General features: G+C 36.6%; 1 protein-coding gene across 1 annotated transcript; it reads left to right on the top strand.

Annotated features, from left to right (window-relative positions):
* Positions 1 to 3,200: 3,200 nt before the first annotated feature.
* LOC110016646 (complement C4) lies at positions 3,201 to 24,297 on the top strand. The gene is given in 42 exon segments (XM_023964535.1): positions 3,201 to 3,321; positions 3,520 to 3,712; positions 3,790 to 3,979; positions 4,077 to 4,147; positions 4,246 to 4,334; positions 4,409 to 4,491; positions 4,589 to 4,676; positions 7,284 to 7,416; positions 7,535 to 7,676; positions 12,046 to 12,158; positions 12,246 to 12,398; positions 12,473 to 12,637; positions 12,721 to 12,813; positions 12,815 to 12,913; positions 14,848 to 14,991; positions 15,093 to 15,213; positions 15,893 to 15,964; positions 16,059 to 16,271; positions 16,357 to 16,471; positions 16,618 to 16,688; positions 16,778 to 16,917; positions 17,009 to 17,224; positions 17,306 to 17,357; positions 17,451 to 17,540; positions 17,614 to 17,820; positions 19,001 to 19,079; positions 19,199 to 19,391; positions 19,497 to 19,592; positions 19,743 to 19,905; positions 20,081 to 20,274; positions 20,353 to 20,511; positions 20,602 to 20,661; positions 20,729 to 20,819; positions 20,885 to 21,053; positions 21,602 to 21,692; positions 21,997 to 22,071; positions 22,160 to 22,262; positions 22,346 to 22,435; positions 23,148 to 23,252; positions 23,331 to 23,414; positions 23,524 to 23,659; positions 23,821 to 24,297. Coding segments are annotated over 42 exon segments (5,166 nt in total). The 5' UTR covers positions 3,201 to 3,238; the 3' UTR covers positions 23,963 to 24,297.
* Positions 24,298 to 26,716: the final 2,419 nt, after the last annotated feature.

Genomic DNA, 26,716 nt, shown 5'->3' with positions numbered 1-26,716 from the left:
TTGGATTTATGCATTGTTAACATTTTATGCATTACTTTATTTCAGGACTGAAGAATAGTATTTTGTAGATGTTTGATCCATTGTTGCATTTGGTTGGCAATTTTGCACGATCAACAATAGAAATCTGGTCACTTATGGAAACTGATCAGCGAGCTTCCCTTCAGTTTCATGTTAATGTCCTTTTGCGTATGGTCAGTAAGCCCTGGACACCCCTACCCCGTCCTTTTCTCACCCTCAGCTCCTCTTATGTGCTGTCCAGCTGGCTCTGACCCCCTGACCTTTTCCACCCACACTCCTGACCCCTGAAAAGGTTCCCACGCCACACCCTTTTATGCACCGCTCACCATGTAGACCCATTGGTCATCCCCATTGAATATTTAGAGGTTTACATGTATTCTCACATGTAGTCCATTTATGTGAGAATATGTGAGAAAATGTGAGAAGAGTCTCACAGAGTCTCACATCTCACATCTTCTTCCTGAAACATCAGGAAGAAGGAGCGTGAGAAACTGGAGAAATACCAGGGACTCAGAGAAGAAATAGAGAAATTATGGAAAATGAAGGTGACAGTGGTGCCCATGGTAACTGTTAATTGGTAATGGGGAAGTAACCCCCAAGCTGGAGGAGTGGCTACAGCATTATCTTCACAGGTGGTTTGGGTGAGAAACAATAAATTGAAATGATACATATTTATATACTTAATTTAAAGGTACTGTTCAAAAAGTTAAAGAAAACTGGACTGGAATCGTTTTAGGATTGGGTGTTCCTGAGTCAGAAAACTAAAAACACACAAACATTTTTTTTTAAATTGACCATTTTTCCATTAGCATACTTGTTTCTCCTCCGCCCTTCAGTGAGTGTGCAACCCTCTTTTCCTTTTGTCACTTTGGAGTTAATTGTAGAAAAGCAGATTGTCCCCATTTAAGGCTTGTCTCTTAGGTAACCCCAATCCTGCATGAAATGAGATGGATGGAGGGGCCGTCAGAGCAAAGAGGACATGGACAAGTAAACTGAACAGGCAGTGGTTGAGAATGGATGCACAATGAGGAGGAGCGGACTTTAATTCATTTGATGGGAAATGGAAAAACAAATAGATATTAGGAGAAACTTTTGGAGAAAAATATCAATATCTGCTTCTCTGGGAATATTGTGAAACATTATCGGTGGACCATGTAAGTACTGAGAGTTATTTACTTTTCTAGAAACAAAAAATATTGGATAAAATAGGGCGTATCTTTTATGTGAACTTCAAACTGTTCACATCAAACCTTCAAGAAAAAAAATCATTTTACACAGATTTGTATATTTTTTAATTTCTCAATGAGCCGCAAATGCCTACAGGAAACATGACATTTCATTGGATATATTTATCTTTACATCTTTTAAAGTTTCATAAATCATTCATCTTTCCAGGATTTGTCTGAGGGCTGTACGGATGCTGCCCACCTCACCCCTGACTGGGAGTTTGGTGTTGATTGTCCAAACGCAATTCTTGTGGTCCGTCTAGATCCAGGAGTTGTGGATGGACATCATGCCCCCAACTCTCGCTGACTTCAACCCAGGGATGGATCATCACAAGAATCGACTGCAAATGAGACCAAGGAGTCAGAGGACCCTGGTTTCTGTTAAATGAAACTTGCCATCGGTTGTCATCAAAGCAAAGTTATAGATATGATAAAAGTATGAAAGATGGGATAAACTACATGAAAAAATCTCAAATGATTCATTTTTTCTATCTTTTAGTGGAATTTGTCACCAACTTTTTGACTCCTTGTTTCAATCAAATAAGTTTTATAAACTTTTTCAGTTTTCCTAAACAGTCTTGATTTAAAGGGTAAATATTTATTTCATGACTTCAGCTGAAGTGTATTCATTCATTTTATTGCTTCATGGAAATAAATATTAAAAGAGGCATTGTAGTGAGACCAGCATGACTCAGAAGTAAAAAACAATGCAAGCATTTTTCTGTCATTGCAGTTCCACTTTTGTATTCAACTATTAATGTTCATTTTATTTATATCAAAGACTTATTGGGAAAGAAATTGAAGTGAATTTCAACTATAAAGAATCCTGCAAAGGTAAGGACTTCAGAGAGGTTGAAAAAATAAAAATAAAATCTTCATGGTTTAAAAGTTTTCCAATATTTCTCAAGAATAAAGTCTTTTATATGATAGAATTGAATATTTCCTTCATTGGGGTAACAGTTATTTGCATAAAAAGACACTGAAAGATTATTTAATGTTGCCTGTTTTCACAAGTTTTGTAAAACTTTGAAGATGTGTTTTGTCATTATGTCCTCTATTTTTTTTTATTGTGCTCTTCAAAAAAAGGCTCAAATATCTTTTCTGTTTCATTGACAATTTTATTAAGTAGAGAAAAAAACATTATACTCTGATTTTTAATAACGTTCAGAGTTGTTCATATACATTGCAGTTTGATTTTTTTTGCAAAGTTGTCAAGTAATGATTTTATAATGAAGACAAGGAAAGGTTTTTAAAAAAGTGAGTTTAAAAGAAAAGTAAAAGTTAAAAAAGCCTGAAAACACTTTCCGATTTGCAGATTATAGGAGTTTATTAGAAAACAACAAAAAAAGATATTATTTGATTTAACTGTTTTGTTTTCAAAATGAAAAATATGTTTGTTAAAAAGCAGCAAGTTGCTGAGCTAAAATCACAAGTAAATAAAAAGCTGCGAGCTCCAGCTGAACTTTGGTCTTATCAAAAAAGTGCTGTTTATACAAAACTCACACTAAGTCAAACATAAAAACACCACTCGATTTCTTGTAAATCACATGAGTTGGGGGAACTTTGGTTTTTGCAGTGACCAATGAGAAGAGGGTTATACATCAGGAAAACAAAAAGCAACTTTTTCAGTGCTTTTAGCCAAGCATAATGCACATTTCATAGGCCTAATGGGCCATAGATCAATCTGCACTTTGATTTTGGTGTGATCTGTTTTGGTCTGATCTGCAAAACCTTTATTATAAGTAGGTTTGTCCCCCTCTTTGTATGAAAAACTGTTGTTTCTGAGGAGCAAACAAGTATTTTTTGCATGTAATCTAGATAATCTAATTAGTTCTGTATAAACTCCAAACACCATTAGAGTAGACATTGATGTTGTCTTAGCAGAAGAATCAAAGTAGGGGGGTGGGATGGGTGAATAGTAAGATGAAGTGATTGAGTAATAAATGGGTTGAGTACACATAAAACACCAGTTATTCCAAGGTTCCTGTCAGAGCATGCAAAGCAGCTGCACAATGAAGGGCTGCACTGTTTTAAGTCTGCTCCTGCTCTTGAAAGTGACCCTTTCAACGCAAGACAGGTAATGACTACTAGTCAAATCATGTGTAAATATATTTTAACTTGTTGTCATTATATTTAGTATTTTGAACCCAATGTTGCAAGACTAAATAAATTGCTTGGCAAATTTATAAATATATAAGCACAATTAAATGAATGGATGCAGAATAAATGAAAAAGTAAAAAATTATTTTTGATTTGTGTTTCTGCCTGTGTGTAGATTTTTTATTTCAGCCCCAACCATATTTCACGTGGGTGTTAAAGAGAAGGTCTTTGTCCAAATTGAAGGAGAAAATGGCCAAGACTGTGTACCGGTAAATCTCTGGCTGGAGCATGAACAACTTGGTATTTTTTCAAACACGGCACATGTTGGCTGCACTGGAAACAAGGAGCCCAAACTGGTTGAGCTGATGGTATGAGCACATTCTTGTGCAAAAACCAAGACCTTAAGACAAGGTTGAAATGAAAGTCCTGATTTGTGTTTTGACAGATAAACAGTGAGAGGTGGTTGGCCCTTCCAAAAAACCAAAAACACTCTCCACCATACCTTAACCTACTGGCACAAAGTCAAGTTGATGGGAAAGGTCCTCAAAGAAAGACAACAAAAGTCCTGGTTTCAGAACAAAGAGGATACATTTTTATTCAGACTGATCAGCCGATCTACAACCCAACACAGAAAGGTAAATACTAAACTATCTCCTTTATATCAATGCAATTTCAAGAATGTCCTTAATTTCATTTAAAAATTACATTTTTTGCTTTGTTTTTTGTCTTTAGTAAAATACAGGATATTTACACTTGACCACAGTTTTAGACCCTACAATGAACCGATCGTCATTTCAATCTATGCAAGTCAACAATTTTTCTTATTTGTGAAATGTTGCTTTAAGGGACCCCAGAAAATATTTTGTAATCAGAATTTATCTGCATTATTGTCTTAAAACAGAACGCTGCTGGGAACAGAATTCTAAAGTCCTTACGGTTTGAAAAAGGAGGCATTTACAGGGACGCATTCTCCATTCCTAGTGTCTCTAAGTATGTTCAAACATATTTGCATCTATCTCAAACATAACTAAAAAGTAGCGCTGACACATGTTTTGTGTTTAAAGAATGGGTACATGGAAGGTTACAGCACATTATGAAAATGATGAAGGCAAAGCAGCTGAGCGAGAGTTCAAAGTGGAACAGTTTGGTAAGGATTAGAATAACGTCAACAGTTAAAAAAATTTCCTCAATAAAATCTAATATTTCTGTTTTTTGTGTCTTTTAACACATTTTACTCTTCCTAGTCATGCCAAGTTTTGATGTGAACATTTCATTAGAGAAGAAGTACATTTTGTTGACTGATGAACATCTGAACTTTACCATCTCAGCAATGTAAGTTTTAACCAATGAACTAATTTGTCTCCTTACCAATCCTCAGAATTCACATTTTATGCTAATTATTTAGGTTTTCTTTAAAATTAATTCAAAGTTTTAGAAATAATATCATGGGAGTAAAACTAACAAAACTATTGTCATGACGGTTATGCTGTTTTGTGCTCTCAGTCATAGAATTGTATATTTATTACAAAGATTTGAATTACTATCATTGTTCAAATTTACCAAACTCCTTCATCCTTCCAGAAAAGCATAATTAGCACAAAAAGAAAGCAAAAGTGTGTCTGGTAAATTGTGTTTTTGTTGTAACAACTGCTGCTTGATAATAATACACATTGTTCACATTTGTAAGGAGCAGGCAATTGTGGGATGAGCATTAAAGCTGAGCATGTGGGTCGCACCCATAAAAAAGTTTGCCAAATGTTCTCTCCAACACCAATACGGTGTTGGATTGTATTATGAGACATAAGACATGCAGATTTATTCATTGCCACCAAGAAGCATTGTAAGAACAGCAAAAATAAACCAGACACAAAATTAAAAATGAAGCTGCATTTTTTGACTAAAAATTAAAATGAAAAAGCAATCCACCAAAATGTTTTTTCATTCTCTTCTTCAACACTGCTTATTCTGTCACTTACCGTAAATTCCGGACCATACAGCGCACCCGATTACAAGCCGCACCCACCCATTTTAACGTATTTAACTACTTTTGTACATACACAAGCCGCATCAGAGTACAAGCCGCATGTATTAGGCAACATGATCATCCTGACAAATCACGTCCTGATTCCTAGGATAAGTGAATCTCAGGGCACACTGTGGCAGGGGTCAGCCTTGCCTGAGGCTCATGTATTTGAGTACACCCACATCTGCCAAATAGCATGGAATTCTATTCTGTTCACAAGTTTCTCAGTTATGGTTTTATTTTTTTTTATTTTTTTTACTTATTGACAATCTAAGTATCGTACATAAAATTACAAACAGTAACCATGTAATCAACATTACATCCCTCAGTTATGATGAGGAAATTTACATCCGCGATCCCCCATTTCCCATGAGTCTTAGGGGCTAAAGGTGGGGCCAACGCCTGGCTTGCCACACTGTTGTACGTGTTTAAGAATGAGCAAGTAGCAGCAGTGCATGGAGGGGTGAAAAGGAACAACTGTCCTTCCGCTTGTGTCGCGGCAGCGTTATGGGAGTAACAGGGCTGGTTAAAAACACACACCAGTAAAATAAAGCAGCGGCGACTGAAAAGCGCCCGCCTCCCCGCTTGAAATGCTTTTTCGAAATGAATAATGCGACAATGTTCGCAGGGTGGATGTTAAAATGAAAATGCAATCCTCTCTTTGCATTTTCGTTTTAAGTATGACACAGAATAAGTCGTTTTAAAGTATAAAATGAAAACGCATTTTGAAGTATTGATGTTTCACTTTCATTTTGAGTCATTTGATAAAGCTTCATTTTGAAAATGAAAAAGCATTTCGGTTAATCCATTTCAATTGTCAAATTAGACATTTCTAAATGAATTATGCTACAAATTTACCAGAGAACATTTTGAAAATGGAATGTCAAATACCATTTTCTTTATCATTTTAATTAAGTGACTCAGAATAAGCAGTGTTGAAGAAGAGAATGAAAAAACATTTTGGTGGACTGCTTTTTCATTTTCATTTTGAGTCAAAAATGCAGCTTCATTTTGAAAATTAAAAAAAAAACATTTCTGGTTTTGACTTTTGTTTTTAATTATCTTACAGAATTGCTTCCATACATTTGATGCAGCTTCATTTTGAGAATGAAAAAGCATTTCTGGTTTTGAGTTTTATTTTTAATTATGCTACAGAATCACTTCCATACCCCTATCTCATTAGTTTGATCCAAACTTTCCTTTAACCTATTGTATAGGTCCATGTTTTCTGCCCTGTAGTTCATTATCATTCCACCAGGGGCAGTAGAAGGACTTTTCCTGGTTATTTCAAAATGGTTACTTCCTAGAAATCTCAAAAATGTTCATTTTTTTAAATTACTATTAACTGTTTTAAAATACAAAGTATGTTGATAATTAATTACTTCTAATACAGTTACACCCAATGAGGTATTTTTGCCAGAGATGCTATGCTGGCCCACTACCATTATCCAAGACACGTAAAGAGCAACACCATATTCAATTTAATTCAACTCAGTTTTACACAGTTGTCTCAACGGGCTAATTGTACAAAACCTGAAATCAGTTATATAATACACTGAAATACAGATTGCTAAACTAAATACACAAAGCTAAAATGGGCATCCCTGCCCTTAGACCCTCCTTTACTATTCTGACAGTTAACTCATTCAGATCTTCCTAAAACATTTTTTAAAAGTTCTCCTTTGTTAGCCAACAGATTTGGTTTACTTGTGGAAATTCATATTCTTGTTTTTCCAGATCTGTGCATTTGTTGCATATCAGTAAGCCAGCATCTCGACCTATACAATATGGCATCCAACTTTACGTACGCATTAGCGTAGCGACTCTAGCCTATTGGTTACACCATGTTAAGGTGCATTTTAGAACTTTTTTCTAATTCTCCTTGGTTTTAAACTGGTTGAGCTTCCTTTTTCCAGGTATTCATATGGAGAGACAGTTAAAGGTGCATACCACTGCCAATTTGGAGTAGTACAGAAGAAGGGCAAAGGAGAAACCAACAACGAAGAAATAACACCTCGTTTGATCAAAGGACTTGAACAGGCAAATTCGGTAAGAAAGTTTAAAAATGGTATTTACCTTTAATGTTTTTATTTAGTTTGGCACTAATGTTGCTTGTTTTGCTCTTTGCTATTTTATTGCACTTTTATGTTATATCAAAATTTTACAGGTCCACAATGGAAGTGCAGAGGTTAGTCTTTCCCTGGAAAGAATAAATTCAAAACTTCAGGAAAAGCTGAACCTCACCCTTTCGAAATTAGTAGAAAAGAAACTGCAGCTCTTTGTGGGAGTCTTTGTTACCAATGTTCAAAGTAAGTGGCACACTGTCACAATATAATACAAGATCACTTCTGACTATTAATTTAACTCAGGGGCGGAGCTACAGGGAGTCAAGGGGGATAGCTTCCCCCTGAAATCTTTGCCCCCCCAATATTTGAGTCATCATTGTTGCCACAGATTAAGAACTAATCAATACAAGCTTCTTTAAGCATTAGTAATGACACCTCAGCTAAAGGAAAAAGACAGTAAAGAAGTTTTGATCCCTTTATTTTGTAATGCCCTTCCTCTATGCTGTTCCCCTTTACCACCTTTCCAAAGTATTTTGCTTTCACTCCCACCCCCTCATTTGAAATGTTCTAGCTCCGTCACTGATTAAACTACCGACTGATGCTTAAAGTTTTGAAAGTATTTTCTTCTAATTTTGAATATGCTGCTTACCCATTAATTTTTAATTCTTTATAATAACTTAATATATCAGACAAATATATAAAAATATATCAGCAAACTTTGATTCAGAAATTGAGGCTAATTAATTAGAAAAAAATATAATAATTGGTTCTTTTGGCATATCCCTTTAGGGCAGTGGTTCCCAAACTTTTTCTGCAGGGCCCCCCTTTCTGAAGATTAGAATATTTTCGAGCCCCCCCACACTGACACAAACATTCAAATCCTTTGTTTCTAAACTCCACCGCGCCTTATATCATGTGGTTAATGAGAAATCTTTCTCTGAACGGTAGAATTCTGTTATCTAAAGCTGAAGGAATCTCTAGATCTGTCTATGTGTCTCTGTCTTTAGAAATGCCAAAACACATCTGTAACCTGTTAAACAAAACATTATTTGATTTTATTTGGAGGAAAAAATGTCATTACTTAAGGAAAAATGTTTTGTGTAACACCAGAAAACATGGTGGCATGGATGTATTAACCTTTGAAACTTTAAACAACTCTTTTAAAATAAAGTTGTTAAGTCAGTTATTAAAAGAGGAAGACAATATCTGGAATGCATTTCCCAAATATATATTTGACACACTGGGAGGCATTAAATTCTTGCTAAAATGTAATTGTAAAATTGAAAAATTACCCTCAAAACTTTCAAACTTTTACAAAGAAGCCCTGCTGGCCTGGAAACTCCTTTATAAACATAATTTTTCTCCAACAACTTGTTTTATTTGGAATAACAGTAATGTACAATACAAGAATAAATCACTTCTTTCCTAGATGGTATGATAATGATATTGTTTTAATCAGACAACTTTTCAATTCTCATGGACATCTTCTGACGTATGAAGAATTTCTTTTAAAATTCGGTATTCCTGTTCCACCCAGAGAATATGCAATAGTGTTAGATTCCGTTCCAACCAGTCTACTTCAACTGTTTAAAGGGATTTATAACATAAGTCAATTAAGAACCCAGACAATTTTTGGGACAATGTGGATATTTGTGTTAATTCAGTTTCCAATAAGCAAATAAGAAATATTTTACATACCACAACCTTACCTGCTGGGAGGTTTTATTGGGAATCCAAATTTGTGGACATAAAATGGACTTAAGCTTGGACTATTAGCAATAAATACTGTCTAAATAACAAAATAAAAGAGGTGTCCTTCAAAATATTGCAGTGTATATATCCTACCAAAACTTTGAGTAGATTTTTTGTGGACATGGACCTGTTTTGTTCATTCTGTGGAACTCAGGAGGAAACTATTTATCATCTGTTTGTGGACTGTAGACATACAAATAAGTTTTGAATTGAAGTGGGAAACTATATTGGAAATATAACTAAACAAACTGTTACATTTTTAGATAAAGACATTATTCTGGGTTACCTTAATGTCAAAGTAGACAAAGATTGTATCTTCATCACACAATTGTTTTTATTATTGGCAAAATTCCATATCCGTAAAAAAAAATGGTCAAACTCCAAACCTAAATTCCAGCAGTTTTTGAGTGAAATAAATCAGTACTGTACCATTATCAAACATCTGCAAAACCAAAAAGCAATTCGAACTAATTTAATTTTTGAAAGATTTAAAATTTATTAAACCCCAAAGATTTTTGAAGTAATAATTTTTTTTCTTATGTTGTATATGTATGTGTATATATTTATATACTTTTGGTTTTATTTCTTATATTTTTCTGCAATATGTACACATTTCAATTCCCCCTGAGACATTCACATTGTTGTTGTATTATGTTGTTTGTCAATAAAGTATGGAAAAAAAACTCCACCCCGCCCCTCCTGCAATACCTCCACGCCCCCCCTAGGGCCCCCCCCCCCAGTTTGGGAACCACTGCTTTAGGGGTTGCCACAGCGTATCAGCTTTCACTGCTTAATCCATTTTGGTTTGGAAGAGATTTTTTAGGCAGATGCCCTTCCATACACAGCCTTGTATTTTTTCCTGGGCTGGGGACCGGGTACCTAGACCAGGGCCCCCTTGTGGCTACACAGTTAGGTATTAGCATGAAGGGTTTTGCATAAGGACCCACACTGGATTAAGCTCATCACACCACATAGGAATAAAACCCTGATTTCCCATGTGCCAGTCCTGCACTTAAAAAAGCTATCCAGCCACTTAAAAAAAAATATATATATATATATATATATATATATATATATATATATAAATATATATATATATATATATATATATATATATATATATATATATATATATATATATATATATATATATATATATATATATATATATATATATATATATTTATATTTATATTTATATATATATTGGTGGCTGGATAGCTATATATATTTAAAAAAAAAAAGCCCCTCTCACCCTCCGCGGGTGGTTTCTCCTACAAGCTCGGGTCCTCTACCAGAGGCCTAGGAGTTTCAGGGTCCTGCGCAGTATCTTAGCTGTTCCTAGCACTGCGCTTTCCTGGACTAAGAGGTCTGAGGTCTTTCCAGGTATCTGTTGTAGCCACTCCTCCAGCTTGGGTGTTACTGCCCCGAGTGCTCCAATTACCACAGGCACCACTGTCACCTTCACTTTCCATGCTTTCTCCAGTTCTTCTCTGAGTCCCTGGTATTTCTCCAGTTTCTCATGTTCCTTCTTCCTGATGTTCCCATTGCTTGGCACTGCCACATCCACCACACAGCTTTCCTCTGTTTTTTATCCACCACTACAATGTCTGGTTGGTTCGCCATTACCATTCTATCAGTCTGGATCTGGAAGTCCCACAGGATCTTTGCCCTTTCAGTCTCCATGACCTTCGGAGGAGTTTCCCATTTTGACCTTTGGGTTTCCAGTTCATATTCTGCACACATGTTCCTGTATATTATTCCAGCCACTTGATTGTGGCGCTCCATGTATGCTTTCCCTGCCAGCATCTTACACCCTGCAGTTGTATGCTGAATTGTTTCAGGCGCCTCTTTGCACAGCCTACACCTTGGGTCTTGTCTGGTGTGGTAGATCTGAGCCTCTATGGCTCTGGTGCTCAGGGCTTGTTCCTGAGCTACCAGGATGAGCGCTTCAGTACTGTCCTGTAGGCCAGCCCTTTCTAGCCATTGGTAGGACTTCTTGATATCACTTCAGTTATGGTCCAGTGGTACATCCCATGCAGGGGTTTGTCCTCCCATTAGGAACTGTCCTCCAGCACTGTATGCTCTGCTCTCTATTGCCTGAGACATTCACTGAGCACACTGTCAGTTAGGGTCTTGAGCTTGACGTATTCATGCATCTTGGATGTTTCATTCTGGATAGTGGCTTCCACGGTCACTAGTCCTCGGCCTCCTTCCTTGCGGCTAGCATACAGTCTCAGGGTGCTGGATTTGGGATGGAACCCTCCATGCATGGTGAGGAGCCTTCAAGTTTTAACATCCATGGTCTGTATCTCTTCCTTTGGCCATCTTTTTATTCCAGCAGGGTATCTGATAACTGGCGGTGCGTAGCTGTTTATTGCCTGGGTCTTATTTTTGCCATTGAGCTGACTTCTCAGGACTTGCCTTACTCGTTGGAGGTATTTAGCTGTTGCAGCTTTTCTTGTTGCCTGCTCCAGGTTGCCATTTGCCTGCAGAGTTTCAAGGTACTTATAACTGTCCTCGATGTCTGCTATTGTTCCTTCTGGGAGAGAGCCCCCTCCTGTGAGGAATCGATATATATATATATATATATATATATATATATATATATATATATATATATATATATATATATATATATATATATATATATATATATATATATATATATGTATGTATGTATGTATGTATGTATGTATGTATGTATGTATGTATGTATGTATGTATATATGTATATATATATTTATATATATATATATATATGTGTAATTCTTACTGTTTATTCTCTGAATTGTCATTGCTATTGAAAATCTATGCAGTTTCTCCAAGGTTTAAGTTTGCTTTGCCTTTTTTTTGTTAGGTGGTGAAATTCAGGAAGCAAAAGTTTACCTCCCCGTCTTCTTCAAAAAATACAGTGTGGATTTTTCCCGAACTCGCTCTCACTTTGTTTATGGATATCCACTCGATGTGGTGGTACGTAGGATACAAAACGAAAAAATAAATGGGAGCACATGTTTGTGAGAGACCAAACAAAAATACAGTTTTTTGCTGCAACTATAGGTGGATGTAAGCTTCCCAGATGGTTCCCCAGCTCCTAATGTGCCAGTTAAGATTGAAGTCAGGGATGGGGAGTCCATGGAATTGACCACTGATGAGGACGGAACAGTGATCGCCCCTTTTAGCTTAAAAAATTCACAGCGGGTTATGTTTAAAGTAAGTATCCTGGATGTTGGGAAAAGGTAACAAATTTTTTTGATTCAATGCTAATCTATCTACTCCTACTTTAGGTGACAGCAGATGGTCAGCTGGAAAATAAAATAATACACCGTTCTTCCCGAAGAGATAATTATCTCTATATCACTTATACCAATAAGGTCTACTATGTAAGGGAACATTTCAAGGTGACATTCAACACACTTAATGCTGCAGTAGATGGCAACATCTATTACATGGTGAGAAATAGATGACTAAAAATTGTATAATGAAGTGGAAACATGTTTTCAAGGTTACTAACGTTAAATCACATGTCATACAGATATTAAGTCGTGGGAACATCATAAGCACCGGGGTTGTTCCACTTGGTGTATCAGTTCCAACAATACTGCAGATAACGGCTGCCATGGTTCCAATTATTTCGTCTGGTTGGTTACTATTACAATGAAAATGGAGACATCATAGCAGACTCCATCTTGGTGAATGTCAAAGATGAATGCGAGATAGACGTCAAGGTGGGTAAATATGAGAGTTAAGGGTGTGCTCAGCGGGATAGTAAAAAGCCAAAACTTTCCAGAAAATAATTTACTTCTGCCTTATATCTGAAATTATTTTTTACTACATTTTTAATCATCTTTTTGGGTCTGCTTCTGTTATCAAATCACTTTTAAACTTCAGAAACTGACTTAAAATTAATGCATTCTAAAAAGAACTTTGACAAATTCAATTATTTAATCGTGTAAAGTATTTTAAAGTCAGTTAGTCTGAGAATGCATCAAATGCAAAAGTTTAGCTAATAAAAATTACCTGACACTTGTCAAGTTTAGCCAACTTTTTTTATATTTGCTACGTTTTTTGTTGCTTTTATGCTAGAAAAGCATAATATAGGCCTTTTAAATGACACAAACATAGCAGCTCTGCTGATGAACATTGGTGCCAACCAGAGGCAAGGTCGGGTTCAGTGTCTTGACAAAGGACACTTTGACATGTGGGCAGGCAAGGCGGAAATCTTAAGGCCCACCGGGACGAATATTCGCCAGCCGTTTTCCGCCAGCGTTTTTCAACACGTTTTTTGTGTTCACACTCAGGCGATTTTCGCTGACGATGAGCCGAGTGAACATGCAATTTCATTCCCTGACATTAGATGGCGCTTAATGTAAAACAGAAATACCCCTGTACACAAGGTGGCGCTGCGCAACTTTACGCTTCTTAAAGTCGCTTTCCACTCAGAAGAAGAGAGCAAGTATTTACACGCTTGTCAGAATCATACAAAGAAAACATGAATATTTCAAGCACCAGTAGCTCCAGTTCCAGCGATGAAGAAATTATTGTTCTGTTGAATGATGAAAGACACCGGAAAAGACGCCGATTTTGGGTACATCCCATAGTTACGAGAAGAAAAGAACATGGGGAGTTTTATCGACTGGTACAAGAGCTGAAAATGTATCATGAGCGTTTTCGGGGATATTTTAGAATGTCCGTCATTATTTCTTCGCGGCAGTGTAGATGCTACTTGGCGTCTATCTTCTTCGCTGGTATGTGTGCTCAGAAAGGCAGTTCTGTGTTTGAGTGCCCCCAAGTTGTGTTTTACGGTAACTTCAGAAGCTTCAGACTCGTGTGCAAAAGCGCCATTCTCATTGGTCGTATAGTTTTTGACGCAGCGCGTCAAACCAAAAAAACGAACCGGAGGCGTTTTTTTTAAAATGACGCTTTGACACGTGGCGTTTTTCGCGTCGGTGTGCACACTCACATTGGTGCCCTTTGTTTAGTCACGAGGCGTTAAACGTCAGCGAATATCGCGCGCGAAATTCGTCCCGGTGTGTACGGGCCTTAACGTTCAATCTTCCAATCAGAGGTTACCCACTGCATCATAGAACATTCTACCACACTGTATGGTCATATGTCTTTACAAAATTCAATTTGTTTCCACACATTGGACTGGAATGATCGACTGATCATTTTATGCTGCCATCACGTGTCGTCCACTGTGATGCACTTGGTTGTTTATATGTTATAGTAAAATAAACTGACCATGTCTCAATCCAAATGGTGTTTCCAATATGGATTATTGATATATCTAATTTTAAAATATTAATTTTGATTTAGGTTGATTCGATTCAATTTGATTTGATTTTATTCGATTAACAACTTGCCTCATACAGATAAATCTGTATCTGGTTGAATTATAGGAATAGAAATCAATTAATCCATTCATTTTTAGTCCCCCTGTTTAGAGTAAATTATATTCTAGCGTAAAGGTAATAAAACACAACAAATATTAGAAAAGTTGACTAAATCTGAGTAAATGGTCAGCTAAAATTTTTTTCATACTTTCACATTTAGCAGCCCAAATTGCACATACGTATCTGTGCAATTTTAGGACTCCAGTTTACCAGCCTTATACTAAATTAGCTGTAAAAAAGGTGTTAACAGTTTAACCTGATTTCAGGTACAGACAGAACAACAAACTATGCCTGGAACCATAACTTACCTGGATTTTGACCTGCATGGTCAGACAGCTCAAGTGGCTTTACTGTCTGTGGATAAGGCGATCTATGCTCTGAACGCTGATAATAAACTCACTGCCCAACAGGTTATGGCTTTGCACAATGTTTTTTGTTTTTAATCTTTATTAAAACATTGGCAATTATGAAAGACAGATATTCAAGCTAAGGCTTTCTTCTTAAATCTTAGGTGTTTGCCACGATGGAGTCCCATGACCTTGGTTGCACGTATGGCGGAGGAAAAGACTCAAAATCCATACTCGATGAAGCTGGCCTCGCTTTTTTTTCTCAGTCCATGGAAGAATGGAGAAGTATGGCATAATACATTTTAATGATTTAAATGCTTGATGTTTTTCTTATCTACATCATAATTTAGAAAAATGCACATACATTTTAGCCCTGGCACTTCTTTAGGGGATACTGACTCAGGCAAAATGTATCTAGAGCTTTATGGGGTCTTGTTGATTTTTGATAAGTTCAACTGAGAAAAAGTGCTAAACACCATCACTTTTGTTAGTGTTTGCTTAAATTTAGCTTTTAGTTTTAAGTGTAAATGCCTTGAAGCAAAACCTGCTCTTTCTTTTGTAATCATTGATGTTCATTTTGTTTACTGCCATCAGACTTTGAGAGAGAACAACGTTATCAGCCTCTGGCATTGGCTGCTGTTTGTCTGGTGTGTCCTTGTTGTGCCAGATTGACTTTGCCCTAAAACTAACAGCTTTCACGGGCTGTAGTTAAGTTTTGTTCATAAGAAGCAAGCACAAAAGTGCAAGACATGGAAGGTCATTGTTACGTTTTATTTTTTACTAAATTGTTTTATGTAACTAAATTGTAACTGACGTGGGATTTGAAAATACTAAATTATGAGCCGTGCTACAAATTAAAAAGAAAAAACGTTATCTACATTTACAAACTAGCAAACTGTCAGAAGCCAAACTTCTCACATAAGTATTTTATGTTCACTAAAATGACTTTTACTCATCAATCCAGAGACTGACTGTCGTCTTCAAACTGGACGATCAAGACGCTCCATCGACCTTCAACAGGAAATGAACACCTTGAGTAAGATCTCTGCTATTGCCACTTTTCTTTATGAAAACATAGGCTGCTATTTTTTGCATATGGATAACTTTTTTGAGGGTTAATTCCCCTTCAGAATCAGGTTACAAGGATCCCGAACTACAATCCTGTTGTGCCCAGGCGTTTTCTCTGATCCCCATGAAACGAACGTGCAGAGAAAGAGCAGCAAGGGTCAGATTGGTGGGAGGCAGTGAAGCCTGTGCTGCTGCCTTTGAAAAATGCTGCAAAGAGACCGAGATCCTGAGACGGAGAAAGATATTGGGGGAAGGCCAAAGTGGATTTGGCAGGAGTAAGATTTTAAACTTCTGTGTCATTAGCTTGATATAGACACTCATTTTGTAGCGTAAAAATGTACATTTGATGCACATGTCCAGGTGCTACCAACAATGACATTGAAGAGTTCTTTAAGGACAGTACTAATCAGTACATTCGCCGATATTTTCCACCAAGCTTTGCATTCACAGACTTTGAAGTGAACAATAAAAAAAGGTAAAAAAAAATTAAATTTTAAACATCCACAGAAATACAGTTTAGTGTCATGCATATTTTCCTCTGAGTTCTGCATTTTCCACAGTTTTTGCACCCAAATGAATCAAAGAAATAGTTTTTGATTGACACTCATCAAAACCTTTTAGATACGATTTGGCCCTGCCTGATTCCATCACCACATGGGAAATTCAAGTTGTCACCTTCTCTCCTACATCTGGTGAAAGCAACTCTTGACTCATTTTAATGTTAAAATTCAAGAACTTATTATTAGAAAGTCCGCCATATTTCTATTCTATCCTTTTTCAGGTTTATGTGTAGTAAAACCACAGGAGATTAAAGCATTCAAGAGGTCATTTGTGTCTCTGAGGTTACCATATTCAGTGAAAAGATATGAGCAACTGTCTGTGACACCTGTTATCTACAATTACCATGACAAAGAACTAAAGGTAGAGGCAACTAATGTTGCTCTGGAGATTGCTGTTGCCAAAGTCAAAGTCAAATTCATAACATTAAAATTTTCCTTTAACACATCTTCAGGTGGCTGTGCACATGGAACAAACCGAAGGACTTTGCTCTCCTGCTTCAGCGACTCAAGGTTCCTTTGTGACCACTGTTGTGAAGCCACACTCATCGCAGTCCGTCTCTTTCTCTGCCGTCCCCATGGTAACGGGTTCCATACCCATCAAAATACGACTCTTTGATATTGACAGCGAACTGGGGATTGATGCACAGCAAAAAAGTTTGCTGGTGAAGGTTAGAGGTCAAGACACAATGCACCTAATCTATTATTGTTATGTACTGAAAAACAAAAGCTAAACATGTTTTACTTTACAGACTGAAGGAGCAGAAAATAGACAGGAGGAAACCCAAGTGATTCATTTAGATGGCAAGTTGTACTGTTCTTGATGACATCTAATTGACTCTTGCAGATAGATGTGTTGACATTTTTTTATGTAGAGAAATGTGTTTGTTTTAATAGGAAATAGCACAAGGACTCTATACATTAATGGGACTTTACCAGACAACACAGTGCCTGAGTCCAGCTCCAATATATTCATTTCAATGGAAGGTGAGGATTGTCATATGAGCATGTGTCTTTGTGAACCACAAGAGTCTGACCCCACAAATGATCCAATTCACAGGGAACGGATTTTGCACTTCTCAAGTCAGTAATCTCCTTAATCCGGAAAAGGTTTCCAAGCGGATCGGGCTATACCTTGGATGCTTAGAACAGACGATGTCCGCGCTTGCACCAACAGTTTTAGCCATGCGCTATCTGGACCTGAGCCAACAGTGGTTTACTCTTAAACCAGGTGCCAGAGATGTGGCTCTCTCTCATATTGAACAAGGTAAAGACTTACAGCAAACTTTCAAATGTCTTTACTTTCAGTACTGTAAGCTTAAAAACGACTTTTTTAAAACTAAATGCTATAAAAAATAGCCCTAATTAGGTAGAATGTTCAAGTTTAACAACACTTAAATTACGGAAAGATAGATAGATAGATAGATAGACAGACAGACAGACAGACAGACAGACAGACAGACAGACAGACAGACAGACAGACAGACAGACAGACAGACAGACAGACAGACAGACAGACAGACAGACAGACAGACAGACAGACAGACAGACAGACAGACAGACAGACAGACAGACAGACAGACAGACAGACAGACAGACAGACAGACAGATAGATAGATAGATAGATAGATAGATAGATAGATAGATAGATAGATAGATAGATAGATAGATAGATAGATAGATAGATAGATAGATAGATAGATAGATAGATAGATAGATAGATAGATAGATAGATGTTACAAGAATTAATTGGGACAAAATGTATGGTTTCATGTGTCTACATGTGTGTAGATACTGTATTAAATGTACAACTCCTCACATATATAGCATTAACCAATTTTTGGTGTCGGAGGGACTAAAAGTTAGAAATGTTAACAATGCAGCAAATACAAAAAAACAATAATATTATTTTTATCTTTTTTAGTTTAATTGTTTAGTATGAAGCTTTTAACTACAAATAATCTTTTCCCATGATCATCCCATGACAAGATGGAAAAAAAGGGGGGAAAAGAATGATTAGCATATGCTATGAGCTGTAACTGCAAAAAACTTGCAAGCTGTGTATCTGTAAGAATTTGACCTTTACAGTAAAAAAAAAAAGGATTGTGCAAAATAGCCTGGGGAAAGGTTCATATAAAAATGCCTCCTCCACTATGCCTAAAAAATCAAAGATATATTGTTAGCAAAGCTGTATTTAAACAAATCACATTGTCAACAGGGATAGGTAGAGGAGACTTAGGTGCTAATGAAGATTAAAGAACAGATTAGTTTCCTAAAAATGTTGCCTTAAACAATTTATACTGAATTTGAACTATTTCTTTATTGCTTTTGTTTAGTTATTCATTCTTCTGCTTTAGGTTTTGGTTTTTGGGGTATAGTTCTATATTTTATGATTACAAATGAAAGACACATTTTAAATGTAATCTTTATCTGATATACCCTTTCAGGGTATATGAGAATTCTTACGTTTAAGAATGAGAGAACTGGTTCTTATAGTCCATGGGAATATGCACCATACAGTACTTGGTGAGCATATTTACATTATTTCATATCGAGTGATTAATTTTATTCCATCAAAAAGCAATAATAACATTCAAAGGATGCGTTAAATGGCAGTTGAAATAAACATCTTTTATCCTCTTCAGGGTGACTGCTCTTGTGGTCAAAATGTTATCTCTGATAACGGAGCGGCAGAGCACTGCTGTTGGACCAAATTCTCAACTTCTAAAAGTCGTTCCACAGAAAGAAATCACAGAACCAGTCGAGTTTTTGCTTTCATTACAGAATAGTGATGGGACATTTGATGATCAACATCTTATGATACACAGATACACTTTGGTAACCTCACGTGTTCTCAAGATCTATTTTTTAAGTAATAATCATGTGTTGTTGCTTTTATTAGATAAAAAAGCTACAGTTTATAAAATATCTGTTTTGACGCAGACAGAGACGAACCAAGACATTGCCATCACAGCTTTTATCACCCTTGCATTGAACCGTTCCCTTCAATTTCTGTCAGATGAACTCCAAACTAACGTGGTGAGACTTAAAAATGAGAGGGACACTGTTGTAGAATACCACAGCATCTATTGAAAATGAAAAAGCTGTTTGGAACTAAGAGACAATATCATTATTAAATCAGCATCACTTTGACTAAAAAAAGTTTTTTTTATTTCTACTTTTGTACAGAAAACAAACATTTCAAAAGCAATCGAGTATCTTCAGTTACAACTTGAAAACATCACACACCCTTATGCTATGGCCATCACCTCCTACTGCCTCTCAACTTGCCCGTCTGAGGAAAGAAACCACATGGCTGCATGGGAAAAACTTCAATCAATGGTGAAAGAAGGCATGTGAAATCCAAGGCATTTAGACAAGAAGGCTTAGAAATTATATCTCAATTGTTTGTCATTTAACACAATATGTTTGTGATTTAGTCAAATATTCAGGGATACAAAAACAAACTTGTGTTATGTGTACTTGTTCAATTATTCAACACGTTTTCTTTGTTTTTAAATGATTAGCTGCTAATGATGGCTACTTCTGGTCTGATGATCCCAACATGGCTAATAAAAAACGGGCAAATGGCATTACGATACAGACGACTGCATATGCTCTCCTAACTGCAGTGAAAGTTGAAAACAGGGAGTGGGCAGACAAAATAGCCCATTGGCTAATCAGGCAGGAAAATTATAATGGAGGTTTTAGGGCAACACATGTAAGTATAATGGTTGCTAAGACTAATTGGAAACCTATAATTTCAGAGATCTTAAATGCAGTTTCTTGTCACCCACAGGATACCATCTTAGCCCTGGAGGCCCTTTCAGAGTACGAGCTGAAGAAGAGCGAATGCCCTGAGGCAAACATAGAGGCAGAGTTTAGTGTGACGGGAAAGAATCAAGTTGTTCAGCTTACTATGAAAGACAATAAAGAGAAGGTGGAAACAGAAATGAAGGTATCATAGACAATATTCTTTATGCACTTAATAAATAACTAAATACAGACTAAGTTACATTCATTTTTCCCTTGACAACGTTTGTTTTAGTCTCTAACGGGGAACATAATTACTGTGCAGCTGAAAGGAATAGGAGACATCAAGTTTAAAGTAAGCTTGATTCATTTCTCATTTAAATATTTTATGACAATACTTTGTATAAATATCCTTTTTGTAGACCGTCAAAGCTTTCCATATGTTGGACCCTGAAGATGACTGTACAGATGTTTCTATCAGTGTCACGGTGGAGGGGAAGGTGGAGTACACCGGTGAGCTTTTGTCTTTTAACGAAAAGCAAATCACCCCACCCATTCAGTAAGATCTGTCCTTGCAGCTGAGATCCTGGAGAACTATGACTACGGAGACTATGAGGAAACGGAAAAAGACAGCGCACGAGTTTCACGATCGGTAGATAATTGGTTTGATTCTCACACACGAGGCAGAAGAGATCATGAGAACGACCTGAATGCAGCCAAGGTTGTTACCTACAAAGTCTGTGTCAGGTTAGTAGGATATCGGAATCAGGATTGTTGCTTATGAAATGTTTACTCAAATGTGTTTCTGCTTAGTTTTGTACAGAAGTCGAGAACTGCCTACCTTTTTGTTTTGCCCATTTTTTGTAATAATGAGCTAGTAGATGTTGTTATTACAAGATAACAAATGTTGTTATGTCATCAAGATATTTATGTAACGAGATAACGAAGAATATACTTTTTTTTTTCTTTTTTGTACAATCCGCAGCAAAATGAAGCAGTTCATCAGAGAAAATGTCTCTGATCAACTTATAATGGATTACTTGGCTCACTTATCCTGGGCCTTGTTGTGAAAGACAATCTCGTGGTCTTGTCATCATGAGACAAAAAACGTTGTTCTCCTGTGATAAAGAGATAGATGTTTTTATTACAAAAAAGAACAGAAAAAACAAAAAGGTAGAGGTTATTATCATGAAAAAATTACGTTGTTATCACAAGCAATTGGGGGGGGGGGCTGGGTAGGCCGTTCATGACTTCCATAGTTTTGAGTTTAATTTAATTTGTATTTTCTGAAACAGTCACAGCTCAACCAGGAATCTTACAGGGATGTCCATTGCTGACATCACGCTACTTAGTGGATTTGAGGCTAAAAAGGAAGACCTGGAAAAGGTTTACCTCTTTCAACTTTCTTTTGACTATTGTTATTCATCGTTGGAAAATATGTGTTGTATTAATCTCTACTTCCCAAGTCTGCATTCATGTACCAATAATGTCAATCACACCTTTTTCAACCTTTTTTAAAAAGCAGATTGCAATGTGGAACACACAGAATATAAAAAAAACAGTTTGGCATTATTTCCTCTGTCTGCTTTTAATTTGGCAACTAAATCTTTAAGTATTTAAAAGAAAAGAAAAAGTCAAAAAGCCAATATCAGTTTACATTAAACAATTAATTTATTATTTTTCATCTCAGTTAAAGCGGCCACCTGAACAGTACATTACCCATTATGAGCTCATCAATGGAAAAGTGGTGATCTACTTCAATGAGGTGCATTTTAAATCAAGAAAGGTCAAAGTTATTTTTGCATTTTTCTCTATATTTACTAAAAAAGTTTATCTTTAAATATTGTCCATAGCTTTTTGAGAAGAAGGAATGTATAGCATTTGATGCTGAACAGTTAGTACCAGTTGGCCTTCTTCAGCCGGCTGAAGCTGTGTTTTATGATTACTACGAACCAGGTAAGCTGATCTTTCTGTTAAAAATTAACAAGAACAAATTATAAGTATAATTAATGTAAAATAATTGGTGTTATATTTTTCAGAAAGAAAGTGTAGAACATTTTACTCTGCCCCAAAAAGAAACAGGATGATATCCAAGATATGCTCAGAGGATGTGTGCCAGTGTGCAGAAAGTAAGCTAAAACCTATGTCTACTGATGCATTAAGTCTTTTAAAATCAAGGTTTTGTTTATTTTTAGATGTACCGGTCACCAATGTAACTGCTTTTATGGTATTTGTTGGAAATTGTCTCCTTTTTTGATACTTTAAAGTTGGAAATCAGCAGAATTTGTAACAATTATCCAATACTTGATGTGTGTTTTCTAATTCCAGGTATATAGGAGCTAAACTTAGCCTAAAACCTAAAACCTAAAACTTAGGTTGAACTTTCTTTAACAAAACAGGGCCAATTAAAACTTCAAAGTAATCAGGAGATTCTCTAAGAAAACATACAGATTGATTTCTCCAAAGCTTTTCTGCTGAGTTTTCAGGATTTGTGTTTCTTTCATTGCAGATGATTACTGTTCTTAGCTCTCACTCAGCACTCAAAGCCTTTAGGTTTATGAGATGAGGCTACTCATCTTTTATGATGACCTGAACTAGTCACCATTCATTTGCACTGAATTGAGACTTGGTGTGGACATAGAAAACTGGGTTTGGGTGTCATTGTAGAGCCACAAAGAGCTTCTGTGGTAAAGTCCTCACACTCATGCTGACTATGATCATTTAGTCCATGCAAGATCCAGTTGAAGTGTGAGAGGAGAGTTCTAGGAGAAAGGGTTATAACTGCTTCATTAACCAAATTCATAGATTGTTGATACCCATTTTTTCCTTCATTGCTTTTAGGACCCTGCTATAAGGTAAAGGAAAGATTCAAATCACATGGATCCAAAAAAATCAAAAAGATTGACCGTGTTGAACATGCTTGCTTCTATCCAGTGGTGGATTATGGTCAGTACTTTATGGATAGAATGTAATATATTGACTTGAATGCATACTCAGTATTCAGGGACTGTTGTTGTATTGCAGCATACATTGTGACTGTCAACAGTGTTTCCCTGAAGAGCAACTTTGAGTTGTACAAAGCTAACATAGCTAATGTCCTCAAATCGAGTAAGTAACTTATGAGACTTCAGTGTTTAGAGCATTGACCCCAAAATGAAGTTGTGTCCATATATCAGACTTTTTATTTCTAACATCTTGACTCATTATTGCTCATTAGGTGGAGATCTCCTCGTTAAGAAGGAGAACTCTGTCCGAGTCTTTGCCAAGAGGCTTCAGTGCAAAGGCCAGCTGGAAGTAGGAAATCAGTACCTTATCATGGGCAAAGATGGCTCCACAACGGACACAGATGGAAAGTAAGTGGGATCAGATATCCATCCATCCAGTGATAAAAAAACAAATATTACATCACAGATTATAATGAAACACAAATTTTAGTGCCTAACAGAACTTTCTTTGCAAAATGTCATCTCTATTGTGAAAAATATTTCATCAACATTTTCTTGTCATTTTTTAGAATGCAGTACCTGCTGGAATCCGACACCTGGGTTGAAAAAATGCCTTCTGCAGAGGACTGTCAAAAATCGTTCAACAAGAATAACTGTAAACAGTTTAAGGAATTTATTGAGGAGTACAAAATAAATGGCTGCACTCAGTGAAACAGTCTGAACTTCAACTGTCATCCAGTAACAGCAAATCCAATCAGCTAACATGCCAGTATTTAGCTTGCCTCTGCTATAACAGCGTTTTCAAATATAAAATGATAATATTCACTTAGTCAGACGTTATTCATGATTGCTTCAGGCTGACTTTAAATATTTGTAATTTTTAAGTGTTTTAATAGCACATAAGATCATTATTTTCTTTACACATGCTTATTTTCAGTTTACATAACACTTCATATCTTTGTGTATTCAGACTTCTTTGCAAAATATGACTTGTCCAAAAATGTTCAAAGAGCAATGAGAAAACATTAAAGCTTCTTGTTGAAAAATGTGCATTTGTTCATTCATGTCTTTTCCAGTGGTGTGATTCAGCTTTGCTTGAGTTAGCTTTCCTGTCGAATATATTTATTTTTTTCATCCCCCTCCACACTTTTTTTTTTTTTTACGGTCAGCGAAGGATCTGAGAGGGGTTTCTGTACTCACCATAGCTTTGGTCAACGTTAACCCCCTCCCTACGTGACATATATAAGCTGAGGAGCATGGAGAGGGGGGGGACTGAGCCCAGTGCTCGTTCTGAAGGGCAGTTGCAGCCTCATAAAGATGAAATTTCCCTCTCAAAAAAGTTTTCTTATGTTAACTGTGGCCAAATATGGGACGTGATGCAGAAGGCACTGAGTGCAATTCCATGATTTAAAGAAAAGAGAGGGATGGAGGTGGGAAGGGGGGATGGAATGGGGGCAGTGAGGCTGAAGAGTGAGAGTATAAGTAAAGGCTTCTGTGCACATATTATTCTACTCTGTGAGGCCCGGTCCAACGAAAGCAACTCTGGGGGACTGACTGTCACTTCAATCTGAGCCAGCTCAACGCCTTCCCTGTTTGAGCCTTAGCGTTAGACTTTTCATTCAATCTGAATAAATACAGGAGAAATAAATAAGCAGATCTCATTGTTACTTTGTTGCCAACATTAAATTTGAAACGAAAAACTTACTGTGTAGCCTTGTCACAAAACGTGTCAATGTTCAAGACATGATGATTTGTGCATCAAATAGTGTCATACTTGCAGAAAAAGCTGCACGTTTGACACGAGACACACTTAAAACATCTCTGATTACTATTGGACAAAGGCTAAAGAAAGATTTAGGCTGTCAATAAAGTTTGGTGAAATGCCGACCTGACAAAATTGCATTTTTTATAAGTAAATTAATTGAGTTTCTTAGTCCACTTCCTAAAATGTCTTTGATGAGATGCTTACCAATCCTGACAGGGTAAATATGCTTGATCAGCATAGATGTTTGCTGTTGAAGTTTTTATGAGTGTATTTTCACAGGTGTACTGTAGCCTTTTTCAAAAAGGCCAGTGCAGGGTCAGAGATGGAAGGGTGGTCTGTGGTGCTGAAAGGAGCAGTACAAAGACCCTGCCACCAGGCGCAAGGGGACCACCCAGTAGTGTAATATTTTTCTGTTTATTATTTATTTATTTATTTCGTACTTTTTTAGCAGACCAATTCAGGAAAAAAAAAAACTGCGGACAATCATTTTATAGTTGCAAATCGACTGACAACATCACCTTTTTTCCTTATAGCATAATTGATACAGCATTTATACATTCAGAATCTAAAAAACTGCTTTTGATGAGTTAATCATCAGTAGATGAACAAACTCCTTAAAAAGCAGGAATAGTGACACAGATTTGGTTCCAATGAACGTGAAATACTGATGCATTTTACACAGTGCTGTATACTAAGAGCAGAAAAAGTGGAATTATGTGCCTGGAATAATCCTGCAGGTACAGAAGCGACCCATTGAGGGTCAGTATTGCAAAAAACGAGATCAGTCAAGGCTAAGAAATGAAGTAAGAGTGTCTGCATATTCTCATGACGCCATGTTCATCCCCATTTATCATTCCCTTTGTCATTTTTTGCCCCAAGTCATCAGAGCTGCAACACAATTTTTAGAATTAAGTTAGCTTCTGCTTTTCAGTCTGCTTTAGGTTTGCTTTAGTTGAACTGCACCAGGATTCATTTGCAAGTGATCCAAGACCCTATTTTCTGGGAGACCGGTTCACTAGTTTGGTCCCCACCAGAGTTCAGGTGAGCTCAACATCCACAGATGGACAGATAGATAGAGGTTCATGTGGGAAATGTTATCTTCAAGGCTTGTTTGCACTAAGCTCCTGAGCTGCGGACATGCCTTCATGTGGTTAACAAAAGGACGGATGGTGGGTGGCCACTCAGCCAAGGACGCAGTGCACCCACAAAGCTCTCCTTAAATCTGGCGGTTATTTGGTTACTTACATAACTCCCAGGTAGTTACATGTCATTACTTTAAACAAACTGCTGATTCATATGTTGAGAGGACTCAGTCCCACAGAGAGAGCAAGTGAATGCTTACAGTGTGGTCCTACGTATGAGCTACATCAAGATTTTTTAAATACAATTTTATTAATGTATTGATTTTTAACTCAGCAAATTGGTGTTTATTGTGTATTGATTGAGATCTGAACCCACAATGAGTCAAACAGACTGAGGGACACTGAAGACATTGTGTTTCAGCATAGGAAAGCTTTGCTTTAAGAATGTTTAGGAAAATGTGAGGTGGAAAAAAAGGTATTATATAATTCAAATCAGTTTAAATTCCAGTGAAAACTAGAGTCCAGCAGGTTTTCTAAAGCTTAGACCAGACCTGAAGTGCTTTTATAAAAGAAATGCTACATTTCTGTTACTCCAACTCCAACATTTCCTATCATGAT

This window comes from Oryzias latipes, chromosome 16 (genome assembly GCF_002234675.1).
Source record: "Oryzias latipes chromosome 16, ASM223467v1".
NCBI lineage: Eukaryota > Metazoa > Chordata > Actinopteri > Beloniformes > Adrianichthyidae > Oryzias > Oryzias latipes.
This window is presented reverse-complemented; position numbering and strand designations above follow the sequence as displayed.